Consider the following 17495-nt stretch of genomic DNA (forward strand, 5'->3'; position numbering starts at 1 on the left):
AGAGAGAGAGAGGGCTGTCCTCATGAGGAGAGAGAGAAAGACAGAGTGAGAGAGAAAGGGAAGGGGACATGCCCTCTCTATCTGACACAACAATCATGCATGTGTAAGCATGGAAGGCGGCCGGTTAGGAGCCTAAAAGATTTTAGAGTTTTTGGTTTTCTATGATGATGATGATGAATATGGCGTCATGTGAATGATGATGGTTTTTCGGGTTTTGCAGTACAAGAAATAAATAATTTTTTTTTTTAAAAAAAACTTGGAAAAAAGAAAAACAAAATAAAAGGCATAGGGGTATTGTGGTCATAAAAATGACATTATGGATATGGAAGAAGAAGAAGAGAGAGACAATTATGGGTAGCTAGGGTTTGTAAATGATGGCGGAGCTAGGGCCGTCCCAAGATTCGCAATGATGGTTTGGATTGGCTTTCCCCTCCCTTCTCTTATCTCCTCCATCATCAATTACAACTTGTGCAATCATTTCTTCTTCTTCTACTACTTATTTCTTCTTATTTCTCTACTAACTACTATTTTTGTCCCTCTTTTAATTCCCCTTTCATTTCATAATTCTCATGTGTTGGGAACTGTTGGCAATAATCAATTTCAGCCATTATGGATTTTGGTTTCCCTTCCCACCCTTCAAGATCAAGAATTGGCGGTTTTGTTGCCCTAAATTCAACTTGCATTTCGTCATTTTGGTCAAGAAATCTATCTCATATCTTTTAGGTCTTGTCGAAGATTTGCATCCTTATTACAAAGCAACAGGCATGCTATCATGATTATCTGATTTAATTCATATCTGTTTATATTTAGATATAATAGTGATAGTTTATCTATTGTAATATACGTTAAGCAAGATTCGAACTTAGATGCAACGAGACAAACACACTACTTTGCTTAACTAATCAAACTCACACCTGCTTTTTCAAATATACTAATTAAAGGGAAATGATTTTCACAATTCATCTTTATTTTTTGTCATCGGAACAAATAAATAAAACGAAAACAATTATCTGATTAAATATGAGTGTTAATGTGCCTAGAGCATTGTTTGGTGACAAACCCATTACCCCAAATGTGAATCCCTATTAGCTAAAACAAGTGGTTCCAACGGAAAGACCAAAGAAAACAGAAGGACTAAAGAAGGGTATCCCTTTAGTAGGCCTTTATGTCCTATAAGTACAGAAAATGACCATTTTGCCCTTGATTCATAACTTGCACGGTTTGGCACCATCGATGGTGTTTTATTTTACGTTATTACAGTCATAATTACAGGCCAAACTAGCATCATAAGTAAAAAAGCAGGTTGTTTTTCTGCCAAATTTAAGGGTGTGAGCTTGAAATAATGGGTGTGGAGAGGGGGAGTTCTTGGGGCCAGCCAGCTCCGAGCCCTCATGGGTTATGAGTGGCTTAACGTGAAACATCATGGTTTGACAAAGGGTGTTTTGGAAGGGTCTATCATCTGAGGGTAGAATCGTCCAACAGCCTTTGGTGTCCCTCGTGGACCTCGTTCATTTCAATCCTCATTTGGGGATATGCTTACCTCAATCTAATTATAACAATGCAGACAATGACCTTTTCGTCCTCAATGGTTTGTTTTCCTTTTTCTTCCAATTTTCTCAAATACTTGTGTGAATAACGTTCACCAAAAGGCCAACTCAACCCAAAATTGAGTTCGTTTCCAAGTTTAATTAATTAACATTTCCAAAATAAAATAACATTTTTGGTCTTTATATGGGTTTTCAAACAACTACTGTCGCAAATGTGGGCTAGCTAGTTTGTTAAAGCAGTCGTTTGTTGCTTGTATCTATATTATAACCTTTTTTTGTATATTACTATAATTTAAAAAGAAAATGCTAAAGAGATTCTTTCAAAAATGGGGTCTTTCACAGATATTTGTCTGTCGTCATGTGTCTTTAGTATAATATTTTATAATATTAACCTAAAAATTATGCCAAAAATATGAAGTGACGGATAGGTCTCACTTTAAAAGACTCATTAACATTTCTCTAATTTAAATATTATTTATAAACATTTAAATTGCATATTGCCTCAACTTTGGCAATACATGAAGTAGGGTTCGTTGGGCCAAGTTTGGGCCCAATGGAATTTAGAAATCCTAAATAAGATTAATGCACTTTCTAGCCAAATTAGATTAGTGTCATTACATAAGTAAATCCTAATTAAAATAAAGTGACAAAATGCTTGATATGAAAGCCTTACTCTATCTATATAGGTTATTGTTATCCCATTAATAATGTGTTGGAAAAATGTAGAAATATGACTTTTTGTATTGATGTGTGGAAATATTACAATATATATAGGGTTACATAAAATTCTAGTTAGGGTTACATAAAGCTCTATTTAGGTAGGAATCATACACTAATTATATGGAAAATTACATTCCTATGATACATACAATAACTACTGAGTAATTTACTTTAATCTAACCACCTTGCAAGATTGACGAGCTTGATCGAACGAGTTTAGAGCAAAGAAGACTATGATGGGGTTGATGGAGTGCTATGGTGAGGAGAACAACAAGTTGATCCATAGACAAATATAGCAATTCCGATGACTCCCAGAAGTCACTTTTTCATGAACAAAATGATAATCAAGCTCTATATGACATGTACGAGCATGATGAACAAGATTAGGAGCAAGATAAGTGGCACTAAGATTGTCATAATAAAGCAAACACATGAAAAGACAAACAAACACCAAGCTCTCAAAGAAGAAAGCACAACCAAGTAGTCTCCGCACAAGCATGATCAAGAGATATGTATTCGGATTCAACACTAGATAAAAAAGGGTTGGTTGCTATTTGCAAGCATAAGCGAAAGGAAAATGGTTCCTTCTTCCTTCGATGAGGGATTCATACTCTCAACACGTCCCCTCACATGTGGCGAATTTTCAAGCCTAGCACATGGACAACACAAATTAGGTGATGTGGAGTACATGTAGCCATTAGACTTCACACATAAGACAACCTACTCTGATACCACGAAGAAATTTTACTCCTTGTGTTGATATGTGAAAATATTACAATATATATAGGATTTCATAAAGCCCCATTAACTTATTTAGGTAAGAATCCTACCTTAATTATTATGAGAATTTACATTCGTATAATACATACAATAATGATCAACTGCTTTAGTAGCTAGGCCAGAGCATCCAATTCCCAACTACTCTATTTTGAACGGAAGCAATCGATGAAATGGAGCTAGCTTACAAGAGAAGGCTCGATAAGCTTCAAAGTCATCCCCACTGGTAGATTTTTTCATTGTTTGGAAGGTTTCACCTTCTTTATTAGGGCGTCTTCTACCTCTCTTTCCTCGTTACTGATGCCACTACAGATATTCCTATCAGAGTGATTCTTCCCACTTAAAAAAGAAGACGAGCGCCCAGTTCTGTTTTTGGAGTTCAATGGTCAACTTTGGTCGGATAGGTAGGTTGGAATTAGAGAGTAATTTCCTATAATCTAACACTAACATTTAATATTCGATACTCCATTGATTTGCGGGTTGATTCTTACTAATATCATTGTTTCATTAGATTCTTACTAAATTTAATGTTTCTTTAGACCTTAAGGGCCCGTTTGTTTGATAGGATTAAGGAGGACTGGACTGGACTGGACTATAGTCCCTTGTTTGGTCTGCTGCAGGATTTGGTTTAATGAGATTAGGTGGGATTCGCTCGGATTAAACACCTCCTTACGAGGTCTTAACCAGGATCCCCGAAATTGGGCGGACTCGTAAGCCCAGAGAAAATCGCGAGGGTGACTTCCTGCTCGTCCTCCTTTCTCCGCTCTTTGTTTCACTCTCTCCTACTCTCTCCCTCTCTCCTTGCCCAGAACCCAGAATTATGAGACCTCATATCTGCTTTTCCCGTGCACATCTCTAGTTTATCGTCGAGCTCGCTGTCAAAAGGCAGTGCTTCTCCTCTGTTCAGATCCTCGACTTCGTCAACTCCCAATATCGTTCTCGACCATCACCTTCATCCGCCGGGACATCGTCGGCAAACTCCACGATGCCAGCCAAAACCCAGAAGACAAAAAATACCAATCTGCCAAAACCCAAATGAAATTCAAAAGCTTGTGAAAAGTTTAGGAAAAAAAAAAAAACCCATATGACAAATCAGAAGCTTTTGTTGAGAATTAATGAAAAAAAAAATGGAATTTGAAGATGAGGGAGAAAGTGGTGAAAAAGAATGGTGATGAGGGAGAAAGTAAAAAGAGAGACACAGAGGCAGTTGGACGGGAAGGAGGAAAAAATGGAGAGCATTCTAGAGAGAAAGGGTGCTCTAGAAAGGTAAAAGAAAAAAGAAAAAGAAAAAAATGTAAAAGATAGAATTAAATATTATTATTTTTATTATTTTAGTTCTTAATCCGATATTACACCAAACGCTTCACTAAGTTAGTCCAGCTTAGTCTAGTCTAAGCCAGTCCAGCTTAATCCCTAAAGTTAGTCCAGTCCGATTTAGTCCGGTGCAACAAACGCACCCTAAGAGTGCGTTTGTTGCACCTCCTTAAGTGGGACTAGCTTGGACTAACTTAAGTAGGACTATAATCTTGTGTTTGGAATGGCGCTGAACTACAATAAATGAGACTCGCCTCGACTATGAGGCGCTCCCTCCTTCACTAAACCTTGTTAATGAGTTCCAAACTTTCGCTTGGTATTAAGCGGGACTAGAAACAAGATCAGACCCTAGCTTTCGTTTTCCCTGGGCTTCGATGTAACATCCCACATTGCCCAGGGGAGTGGATCCTCTAAGCCTTATATGTATATTCTCATCTTTACCTAGCACGAGGCTTTTTGGGAGCTCACTGGCTTCGGGTTCCGTAGGAACTTCGAAGTTAAGCGAGTTCGCGCGAGAGCAATCCAAGGATGGGTGACCCACTGGGAAGTTCTCGTGTGAGTTCCTAGAAACAAAATCGTGATGGTGTGGTCGGGGCCCAAAGCGGACAATATTGTGCTATAGTGGAGTCGAGCACAGGATGTGACATTCGCCTTTTTTCTTATACGGCGCCGTCAGCTACAGCCCACAGCTGTTGCGGGAGAGTTTGGGTTTCTCTGAAATATGGGAGTTGTTCACTTGAAGCCGACACATGAATCATAATCCATATCATCTCATTGCTTTGGGAAATGAGAGAAATTGATAGATAAGGGGAGAGAAAGTAGCTTTGAGGAGCAAAAGTGATAGAGAGACGAAGAGGGAGATAAGGAGATAAGGAGATTGGACGGAGCCGGAGAGAAGATTATTGAGAGCACTTCCACCGGAAGCAAAAGAGGCCAGCACCCAATGGAAAAAACAAGCTGAGACTCAGCTAATCCACTCCAGCCCGTGGAATAGGCTGGCACCCAGCCCAAGCCAGTCCACAGGTCGGCCTAAAATCGACAGAGAATGGAGGCGGCTCATCTGACGCCTTGCTAACATCATGGCTACAGTCTTTCTCATCTGGAACCCCATCCCAATCCCTGGAACCCCATCCCAATCCCTGGAACCCCATCAACCCCCTTCCCCTGATAAATCCATATATTCAACATTATGTCCCCCTTCCAAATCATGATCTTCCTGCAACTCGGATCGTCGTCGATCGGTTGATTAACTCGGATCTTCCTGCAACTAGAATTTTTTTTCCGTTTTGTATATTTTCGATGAATTTTTTAATATTTATGTGTTGATTTTTGGGGGTTTACGGTGTGCGCAGGTCCAACATGGTGGGTGTCCATGTTCAGAATAGGGTAGATTCGACGACGTGGTGTACAGAGAGGAGAAAAAAAGGAAGAAGAAGAAGAAGATGGTGTACAGAGAGAAGAAAAAACTGGGAAAAGTGGGAAGAATAAAGAAGAAGAAGAAGAAGAAGAAGAAGAAGAAGAAGAAGACGGGAGGGGTGTCAAAGAAAAAAAGTCAAAAATTAAAAAACCAATTTATTATTTTATAATAAAAATTAATAATATTTTAATAAAATTGACTAGGCTATTTTTTTGTTAGGGGTGGAGATGCTTTGGTATATTACTGTTCATTGAGGTCTATAACTGTTTACTTGAGTGGATAAATGAGCTGGGTGTTAGTGCAAAGTCTTTAGGGGTGGAATTGCTCTGAGAGTATAAGTTTACCAAAAAAAAAAAAAAACAGGTTGATATAAAATATTATTAAATATGTATTAAATAATATAATATTATTTAATGTTAACTATTTAGCTTTTTAGTCCGACACTACATCAAACATTTCAATAATTTAGTCTATCTTAATCTATTCTAAACCAGTCTAATTTAGTTCCTAAAATTAGTCAACTCCGAAATAATCCAATGCAACAAATGCATCCTAATAGGCTTAATTAACACTTGTTTTTTTTTTTTTTTTAACATCGAAAACCCCTTAGTAATGGTGCAACATGTGATGTGCCGGGGTCAAATCCATCAGTCATTCAAAACAAATTAAATAATCCAGTCAACCAAAACACAGGGGCAAAGGGGTGATATCACTGCAATATCCCTGCAAAGAGTGGACTCAAAATTGACAAACTGTTATGAATCTGGCTCTGGAACAACCAATGATGGCAATCTCCAACAATAATGGTTCCTCTTCCTCCCTCTTCCCCGAGTAACAATCCTTCCTTCCCCTTCAAAACCCTTCTTACTTTTTGCAGCAAAATTTGAGCCACCCTCAATATCAAAGCAAAAAAGAAAAATTGCAGAGAGGAGGAAAAAAGAAAAGAAAAGAAAATAAAATAAAATAAAACGGAGTTTCATGATTTAAAGGGGTTAGGGGTTGTTTGTTTTCATAAATGCGTTATGGCAGTGCTCAAGAGATTTGCATGGCCACAGAGGCATTCATGAACACCCATCATCAAGCACATTGCCTATAATTACCATTATGTGTACAGTCCTCCTCCCTCTAGGGTTAAATGCCCCCTAATTTTTACCCAACACAAAAAAAAAAAAAAAAAAAAAAAGAAGATGATTGCATTGCATCACCCCCTGGTGAAACTTAAATAGATGATCCTGGCAATGTCATTGGATGGCAATGGCATTGATTTATCCAAATTTCTCTTTTTAATCATGGGTTGGTTTCTGCTACTTTTTTTTAGTACCAATAGGCACTCAGTGGCAATTCTAAGCGCAACAGAAAAGTTGCTTTTTTATGATCAAAATGTCACACTTTGAGTCGTGAAAATATCATATTTGCAAAGCAAGAGTAAAGTTGCATACGATTGTGATCGAAAGGTTACAGATTCAAGTCGTGGAAACAGCCTATTTGCAAAACAAAAGTAAGGCTGTGTCCAATAGACAACCCCCCTCCTCCTCCTACCCCTGCAAAGCGAGAGTCTTATTGGCTTAGGGTCGCCTTTTTACTTATAAACACTCAATGTTGACTCATAATTAACAGTCAAATATGCGTCAATAATTAATGTATGTGTGTACTCATAAATCGTGGTTTTTGTTATTTGGTGAACTAGTTGTAATGAGAGATTTTATTGACTTAAAATAGGGCAGTGGGCGTCTTCTGGGCGTGACCTCATCGACAAGGCAAAGCCTTTAAGTAAAAGAACAACTTTTTCTGAGGTCGTTTTTAATGATTTCACATAATTCCAATTTCCTGCATGGCTAATGATGAAAATTCTACATTATTATTATGGTTAGTAAGTGCATTGAACCCTACACGTGAGCTAAGAAGGGTTTGATAATTTTAACTTTTTAGGGTGGTAATTTTGTTTGGGACCACACGTGTAAGAGAAGATCATAACCCTTTTTTGCTCTTCTGGGTTCTGGCCTCAAATCTTAAAGATCGCTTGAATCCCCCAATGAGTTCACACGTAGCCTTCTAGGTGGGCTTGAGTGTGTCCAACTAGTTCAAATCTGGATTATGTACCCACCCCATTGATTCTCAGTTCTAATTGGATACATGACACTTTGATGCAGAACTTGTTAGTTGACTAGAAATGTTTAGCATTTGGAAAGGACTTAGTTATCGTAGATTTGATGTTAACCAAATATCTAGGAAAAGTGATTTCATCATAGCATCAGCTACATACAATTTTGTGTACATAATATAGCACGTGATAACATATGATATGTTAGTTTTGAAGAATGTCAAGTAACATGATTATGTTACGCCATTATATTTTTCAATGTAAAAAGAAACTCTATCTCAAATTCAACTCATCAGTAATAGTTTAAATCAAAGAAATATTAACTAAAGTAAATGTCATTTGCACTTCAAGTTTCCCACACTTCTAGGGGCCAACCATGGTGAAACCCTCTTTTATCAGTGGATGCCCGGTAGATTTTCTTATGTTGAACCCACTTCAGATAGATGAATCCCACATAGTTTCCATTTTCATGATAGAAATAGTTAGATTTTAAGGAGTACCCTTTGCCAAAAAGGGAAAAAGCACAAAGAATACAGTAATATTACTTTGTTGTGGGACACCAACGAATCGTTAATGCATGACCAGGCTAAAAAAAAAACGAAATTGTTTATGTAACAAATGGTAGAGTTACAAATCGTTATACTTTTTGCTTAGTTGAAATATTTATTGTTCTTGGACTGCCATATTTATATGCCTCCTGGAATTTTACTTTTTGTTTAAGAAAATTGAATAATTGATATACGCCTCCTGGAATGACACTATTTCAACTGATAACTAGGGTTTCGACAGGATAGAACATGACGAGTTCATGAACAATATTTCAACTGGGATTTTTTTGACAATGTGGAATCTGATGATCATTTTTTGTTGTGGATAGGGATGGGATGTGGTTGAAATTTAGTTGCTTCAGTGTCAGGGATGTCAACTGATGATTTTTCTTTCTTCCACATTGTACTCATGATCAATAGTGCCAAATTAATTCTACTCAACATACCCAGTTGCAAGTCGGTCTTGAAATTTTTTGGAGGGTGTTGGACTTGAACGAACCTGCCTTACAACCAGAGGTATATCTCTTTATTATTATGTTCATAATTCGAATCATGTGGTGAAAGTTGTAAACATAATGGCTATACGTTTGGTGACGCAACAAATTTTCTCAGTTTGCCTTCTCCTGTGACATAAGAAATGTTAGAGCAGTTATCTTATCCCGTTAAAGGAACACGGGCCATCTAACTCTCGATTCTAACAAACTTAATTGGGTCCTGGGTAGCCCAAAGATACCACAAGGAAAGCATGTGTTTTGGGCTTTCATTTTATAAAAAAAATCCGTGTTATTCATTGGGTTGGCACATTGTTGTAATTGGGCTAAGTAGCTCGCACAGCCCGTATCTACTCAAACCTAGGATTATTCATGCATATAAGCATTTATTTATTTATTTTGACATAATGATATTTGTGAGTGGAAACTTGGGTTAAGTCACATAATAAATCATCATAACTAAGAATCGAGTTTGAAATTTATGGAACCTCAACTTCACAATGTTTGGTTGGCATTAGAGTTTTTCTTACTAATAGCTATTTGGAAGATGCGTATAATGTGAAGTTTGAAACTAAGCCTCCAAACTTTTCACACCCTTGTGGTTCCACTTTGGCCTGGATTAGGCAAGTTGCAGTATTTTCACTCCTGGTCATGTACGTGGTATTTTGAATAAGCAACTTTCAGTCTCTTTTGGATGAGTCCTGTGAAGCTCCTTCTATAGTCCATGTTCTTTGGCATCCCCCTCCGTTTTCTTGGGTCAAAGTGATTGCTGATGGCCTTGCAAAAGGTAATCTAGGTCCTGCGACTTGTGGTGGGGTTTTCCGAGATTATGCAGGTTATTTTTTTGGTGGTTTCTCCCTCGAGTTTGGGGCATCCTACTTCTTTCTATGCGGAACTTCATGCTGACATCGTTGCTGTGGAGTTGGCTCACTCGCAGGGTTGACAAAATATATGACTTGAAAGTAACTCTTCTAGCGTGATATCTTATTTTGTTTATGGTTCTTTTTCTCCTCATTGGTCGCTTCAGGCATGTTAGAAAAATTGTATTTCCCAATTACAGAAACATGGTATTCCATTGCTCTTATACATTTCGAGAAGGGAATATAGTTGCTAACAAATTAGCCAATTTAGAGCTTCTCTTGTATTCACTTGTTCGATATTCTGCTCCTCCTATAGAGCTTCTTCCTTTTATGCATTCATATTTCTTGGGCATGCCAACCTGCATGTTTGTCTTCCTTTCTTGATGTGTGAATTTTTTTTTTTACTAATTTTTTTGTTTGTTTGCAGCTTGTCTTGCTAGTATTTTGGACTTAAAAAAAAGTATGTCATGTCATTGTAAAATATTTGTGTAATCTCTTAAAGAGAAACTTGGCATTTTGTAAGGTGTCAATTTAGATCACACGTACAAAACTCAATAATACCAAAAGTAATAGTTTGACAATATTCATATCAGACATAAAACGTCACTTTCCAACATATATATGTCACATTCCTCCACAAAAGCAGCCCATATGTTGATATTTTTTTTTATTAACCTAATATTGAGTACTAAATCAGAGAACATCATAGTCAGCTTAAGGTTAGGTAAGTTGGGCGGTTGCCCAAGGCATCTTACCTAAACATAAAGATAAATTCAATTAAGATAGTCACCTTATAAGCATTAGGTACTTGTGCTTAGCTAATTATTGCATGTATTTGCGTAGCGACCTAAATCCATGCACAACCAGCTACTGACTTTGACAACATTTCTCAACCGTAACAAACAATAACATCCATGTTTCGTAAATTTGGGTTTTGGCTGTCTTTGAGTTTTTTTAACCAGAGCTATTAGACCAACCCTATTATTTTATTTTTCCGCTCATGTTATAATCTCATCCACTATAAAAAGTTAAAAAATTAAAATATTATTTTCCCACCCACTATTATTCTCAAAATAACCTTTAATATATACACTCATATGAAATTATAAATATCTCTATTAAAAAATATAAACAAATAATATGTAAATGAAAACCACTAAGGCTTGCAAATTCAAATGGAAAGAGGTATCTAAATTCAAAAGAATTAGACAATGACAAAATCAAAAATACAATGGACAGATTCAAATGACCCACACACAAATTATTCTTCTACCTTTTCAATGGAAACATAATCTTCTATCTCTTCCGTAAAAGCGTCATCTTCCACCTCTTCAATAAAAAAGTCATTTTCTACCTCTTCAATGAAAAAGTCATCTTCTAAGTCCATTGATATTTTTTTGCTTTCTTTGAATGAAAGGAGATAAAAATATGAGTTAGGGTTTAAGGTAGAGAAATTGTCTCCCACGCCCAACTTTTTTATTTTTTTATTTTTTTAAATTAAGCAAAACAAGATAATTAATGTCCTTATCGGTATTTTTGCAAAATGGATAAATTGGTAATTAAAAAATTTATTAAAAGGTGGGTGGGAAGATAAGACATTGAGGTGGGAATAACATCATACTTTTTAATTTAGCTGTCACCTTTTGGATTTGGAGATGAATATCAAATGAACTTACTAACATTTAGTATACATAGTGATTTATAAGTCATTTTGTGGAACGCAGCAAAACATGATTCACAAACTAAAAATAAAAGCAACAACAATGAATTTGTAACTTTAAGGGGCATTTGTTGCACCAGACTGTCTCGTATTGGATTAGCTTCAGGGACTAAGGTGGACTGGCTTAGACTAGACTAAGCTGGCCTAACTTAGTGAAGCGTTTGGTGTAGTGTCGAATTAACAAGTATGATAATGAAAATAATACTGTAGTTTATTATCGAAATTACTTTATTATTAATTTCTTCACATAATCTCTCTCTCAGCTTCCCTTCTCGATCTTGAGTCCACCAGCAAGCTGCTCTACTTCCCTCATTAACTTCACAATTTCACCATTTCTCTACTCATCGCCCTCTCAATCTCAAACTTTATCTCACATCATTTGCTCCATCTAGGTCAGAACAAAAACACCACAAACACTTTTCTCCAACTCTAACCCAACATTTTCCTTGCTCTACTCACTCAACTCGCTCACAAGCGGCTCAATCTCCATGGTGGAACCAACTCAGCTCAGACTCCAAATCTGCCTTGCCTTGCACCAACGACTCCACCTGCTGCTGGCGGTCCTTGGTTTCCTTGAGCAGCAGAGAATTCAGCGACTTGAGGTTCTGGAGCTTCTCGAATGGCTTGTCCATGGCGGTGGTGGCGGCAGGAAATATGAGATTGAGGATTTTTTGCGGGTGATGGTTGGTGGTGGGAAATATGAGATGAGGGATTTTTTTGTGGTTGATGTTGGTGGTGGGAAATATGAGATTCGAGATTTTAGAGGATGATGATCATGGTGAAGCGAAGCAACTTGCTAGGGATAGTTTGCATATCTTAATTAAATCCCATCGAAATCCAAAATTAAGAAGCCCAGAACTCACAGAGGGGCTCACAGGTAGGAAGAAGAAGTCGGTCTTAGCAAGTCCCATGGTTTGGGGAGGGCCTCACTAAGAACCTTTAAGGAGGCCTCTAGTCCACACTAGTCCCCTTTGGTCCCACTTAACTTAATCCCAGCACCTATCAAACATGGAATTGTAGTCCAATCCAGTCCAGTCCCACCCATTTAATGAGGCCAAACAAATGCACCCTCAGTGATTCAGAGCACACACTCATATATTTAGAATCTTCATTTTCCCCCTCTCGATTGTATAAAAAAATAATAAAAAATAAAAGCTGAGATCGCACAAAAGGAAAGAATAATAGAGACCGTCAACTAATAATTTCCATTTTCCCATTAGATTATTAGGGTTAGAAGTAACACATACAATACATGGATTTTCTTATGTATAACAACTACAAGTTTACTTCTTGCAGGCAGGATCAGACGAGAGGTTTGTGAGCCAAATAGAGTCACTTGCTATTGTCTCACTATCTTCATTCCGATGCCATGTCCACCGTGCATGGGTTGCATTCACTACAACCAATTGCCCGTGCCCAAAGCTTGCCTCCCTGAAAACCGATATTTTGGGTTGCGGATTCAAGTACCTGGAATATTAAAAATGAAAAAGTGAGTGAGTTTGCAATAAATAAAATGCATGAAATATTTAAGGAATCGATAGAAAGAGCTGCAATTAATTAAGCCAACTTAATTACTTGCTAGCAAGGCCTTCACGGTTGCCACCATCTCCAATGGTAATATGCACTGGACCACAATTATTGGATTGATCCTTGTAAACGCGAGTCTAAGACAACAAAGTAAAATAAAACCATTAATGATATATTCAACCAAACCAAATAATTAAAAGCAATCCTAATCAATTTCGAATTTAGGTGACTTTTGTAAGAATGATATTATTTGAATGCATACCTAAAAAATGCACGGTTCAATAATGAGATTAAATTATGCAGCAGGTTCAAAACGAGTTATTACCCTCATATTTTTTTTTTTGTTGAACAAACGATACTATGTATACTAAAAGGGTGAGAGAGTGGGCTAAGCCTCACAATGAGCTAGCAATAATGTGGTTCCCGGTAAGGTTTTTATTGAGGCCACACTATCCTCTTGCCTTGTAAGTGTTCTTCTCTTTAATGAATATTGTACTTTCCTTCAAAAAAAAAAAAAAAACAAAATCGCCTTTGGCAAGAATCGAACCTAAGATCTCTCACTTACCAGTGAAGAGGAAACCACTAGACCATAGTACTAAGTGACATTATCCTCATATTAACTTATCAACTATTTAGTGCTTCAACATCACTTGCTACATATATAGTATGATCAACTAATGAATTCGTCAATGTGGTTGCCTTAACATTACTTATGCGAGAAAATACATGATTAATTACGTGTTTATTACTGTGTTGTGCTCTATTCATTAACTACTTTATTAGATAGTGCAAAATGTGATCACTCTAACATTATTCGCACATTAAGTGAAGGTGAACTTACAAAACGCTCGTAGGCATGTACGTGCCCTGCATAAACCACATCAACACAAGCTTGATAGAGCAAATCTTCCATGGCATCCTTCATGTCAACAGATTCAGACTCACCCTGATGAGCTTTATTAGAATTGTACCAAGGAGCATGGATAAGCACGACGATCCACGGCGTCCTCCCCCTGTCAACCTTTCCCAAATCGGCTTGCAACCACTGGTACTGTGCAGAACTAGGATCAAAATCAGTGTACGACCCCAACATGATCACATGAACTCCGGCTACATTGAATGAGTAGTAGAGGTTTGAGTCCGATCCGCTCTCTTCGTATGGCATGTGCCACCGTGCATTGTATGCGGTGAAGGCATGAGGGTGGACGATTGGGATCTTTTCGATCTCGTGATTGCCTTGTGTAACCATCCAAGGCCGTTTGCTTGCCAGTGGCTGCACCAGACGGCCAAATGAGTCCCATTTATTTTGGATGACGTCTGCATAGGATAAGTCACCTGGTAGTAAGAACATGTCGTGGTTTACTTTGTCTATGTTTTCGAGGGTTGAGGAGGTCCATTCAGTTTGTCCAAGATCACCTGCCAAGCATATACGTAGGTAGTTAATTTCATTTATTTATTAACGGGAAATAAAATTCGAACTCGAGACTCTTTTAATATTGCAAATGCAATATCACTGGACAAATTCCTAGTAATCATTTTTGTTTGTGACAAACAATGGGATATTTACGAATAATTTTTAATGGGGTGATTAGCTATGACATAAGAATGGGTTAGCTACAAGCCTACAACTAGATACAGACTCCACTGCAAAAAGGTAACATTAGCGTATGCACGCATGAGTCGAACATGAAATCTCCAACATAATGGACACAACTATCATTAGACCAAGAGTTGTGCTAATCAATTAAACTAGTCTACATACAATGTACCACATGACATGTACATCCTTTGAACTGATTAATTCCATTCCATGTACATACTCAGGATCTTACCATACTTATGTTCACAAATGTTTGACGGACATTCAAGCAAAATTTAAGCGAATCAATGATCCAAATTCAAAAAAATTTAGCACTAAATTCTCTGTATAGTTATAAACAACTAATTTATTAAAAAATGGTTAATTGGTAAAATTTCGAAGAACATCAATATATGAAATGAATATTTAGGGCATTAATTTATTAAATATGGTTAATTGGTAAAAAAAAAATTTAAGAGATGAAATGAATATATATATATATATATATATATATATGTATGTATGTATGTATGTATGAAAATGAAATAAATGGTAAATTTAATTAAGCAATACATATGCTACATATTTACACATACCTACGATTGCAAATGTGATAGGGAATGCAGCAGGCGGGGTTTTAAAACTGAACTCAGGATCCGAATCAGAGGATCCACAGCGGTAGAAGTACGTCGTGTTGGGTTTCAACGGACCGATAACGACGTCGTGAATATCCCCAGATGTGTACATAAGATACGTGTAGGAATTTGTATTTCCAGTTGCAGAGCTTTCATAGACACCTGTAGATGTTCCATATACCACTGTTGCCGGACTAGGGCTGTCGGTGATCCATGTCACCCTCATTTTGTCCTCACCGACTACAGAAATATGCACCTGCATGTGCACATAACTAGCAAATATATTAGCTACGGTTAATCTAAATATGGACCATCTAATACGAGCATGATATTTTAAATCTCAATTTTTTTATTTAGTATTTACTTTGGGAGTTGCACGAATTTTACTCTACGTAGAAATAACAACACAATTCAGGAGACAATGCTTCAATTTGTTATGTTGCCTGGCCTTATTGGTGCAATTTGGGTTTTAGTCTTTTTTTTTTTGGTATTTTATAAATGAAGATATTGTTCATTATACAACGTATAAACACCAACGGTACATCAAATAGATCTACAGAATACAGATATCAACGAGTCGGCAACTGCAATAAGGTTTAGTTTATACTTAACATTTGGCCTCTAGCGTCGCAGGTGTCTGTTCCCATTCATTTGACTAAGAGACTCTCTATAATTAATTTATAAACATTTGTTCAACATAAAAAATAATCTAGGAATTCACGAGATTTTAGTTAATCACTCGCATTTCTTGTGGTTGGTGAGTAAGAAATTAAACAGATTTCTTCATTCTGGTAATCCATCTTGGCCTAATTCACCACCATCCAAGCCTACAATTTTGCTTTCAAATTACCCCAACAAAGAAAACTTCTCATTCCATTAAAAAAAAATTAAATTAAATTAAATTCTGGGCAGAGAAAAAGAAAAAAAAAAACTTGTATCAGTTCATAAAAAAAGAATAATTCAACAGTACCTGTTGTGGAGAAGCAGAACCAGGATCATCCGCAGGGATATAGAGGTCCTTGCGAGCCGGTGGACGATTGTACCCTTGAACAAATGCACCAAACGACACCGGGAAGGCCAAGCCCATTAACGTAAAAACAGCGAGAACCAGTCCCGGCCGGCGTTTGATCGCCATGTTTAACGTTTAAGGACTACTCCTCAACCTCTAATGTCACCAGAAAATTATCAAGAAAGAAAATGTCTGCTTCTTTCCTCTTCCTCGTATGAAAAAACGGAGTTGTCAATTAGATAATTAAACCCTATTTATCAAAAAACTTTTATGACACCCTGCCCCTGGATTTAACGTTAATGGACAATACCTCGCGGTTAGTATGTGACACGTGGGACTGCATCCAGATCGACACGTGTCCAAAAGGTATATCCAAAGGCATAACATATGGTAAGCAAATTGGAATCATTTGATGGGTTTTTCATATTTAAGAGTATGAAAGTGTTTGGCATTTTGGCTGCAAATTTCGTCACGGATTTGGTGATTGTTGACTTTAATTAGTGTTTGTTTTGGGAGGTGCATTACGTCCACGGCTTCATTGCCTTTTCAGCTTGGCAGTGACAGGATGTTTCTTGCTTGTCGTATCAGATCCCATGTATGTCACATTTGGCAAGTTGGAACCGTGGAGATTCATCACTTTCGATCTCCAATGGATTAGGGTTTTTGATGCATTCCGCCTCTAGTTTCCAATCCCACATCAATAAGATCAAAAGTTGAAGAACGTATTTCAATTTATTTATAATAGAAAGTACAAAATATATTCGTTGATGCTTAAAATGATATAATGCTTTAAAGGGTATTTGAATTAAAAAATGGAAAAATAAATTAACTTCTATGATCATAAAATATTTGGGAAATGATAAAAGACACACTGTTTTCTCCTTATTTTTATTCAATCTTGTTACTTATTTTCATTTGATTTGTACAATCCGATAACAAAAAAAAAACAAAAAATGGGTGAGATACTTATGGAGATTTTTGTTCAATCTTGTTATATATATTATAAATACTTAAGGAGATTTTTGATATTTTCCTTTTTGTATTTTGATTACAGAAGCAACACAATCTATGCTGATGAGAATTACAAAAGCAGATCAAGTAATTGGATGCCATTTTTGTTAAATTGCTATCTTGAAATTGGTTAATGCTTATTGTGATTGAGAATTATAAATTCACTTAAGACGAATATCACGCTTTGAAATCTCTCATATCTCTTTCGCCAAATTTCAAATGCATGGAACTCCCTACCG

General features: G+C 36.9%; 1 protein-coding gene across 1 annotated transcript; it reads right to left on the minus strand.

Moving 5' to 3' along the window:
* Nucleotides 1-12691: 12691 nt before the first annotated feature.
* Nucleotides 12692-16641, minus strand: LOC137745440 (putative purple acid phosphatase 20). The gene is made up of 5 exons (XM_068485403.2): nt 16207-16641; nt 15198-15492; nt 13864-14438; nt 13071-13159; nt 12692-12962 (listed from the first exon to the last, which is right to left on the minus strand). Exons 1-5 carry the CDS (start codon nt 16369-16371, stop codon nt 12779-12781), a joined length of 1308 nt encoding a protein of 435 aa, XP_068341504.2. The 5' UTR covers nt 16372-16641; the 3' UTR covers nt 12692-12778.
* Between the last annotated feature and the right edge of the window lie 854 nt (nt 16642-17495).

This window comes from Pyrus communis, chromosome 12, assembly GCF_041283825.1.
Source record: "Pyrus communis isolate YQ-2024b chromosome 12, ASM4128382v1, whole genome shotgun sequence".
NCBI classification, from domain to species: Eukaryota; Viridiplantae; Streptophyta; class Magnoliopsida; order Rosales; family Rosaceae; genus Pyrus; species Pyrus communis.

Bases quoted from the DNA above. Each gene is read 5' to 3' on its own strand.
- LOC137745440 (XM_068485403.2), bottom strand. From the start codon at position 16,371: ATGGCGATCAAACGCCGGCCGGGACTGGTTCTCGCTGTTTTTACGTTA. The intron at 15,493-16,206 runs GTACTGTTGAAT...GTGCACATGCAG, and splicing joins GTTCTGCTTCTCCACAACAG to GTGCATATTTCTGTAGTCGG. The intron at 14,439-15,197 runs GTATGTGTAAAT...TATGCTTGGCAG, and splicing joins TATCACATTTGCAATCGTAG to GTGATCTTGGACAAACTGAA.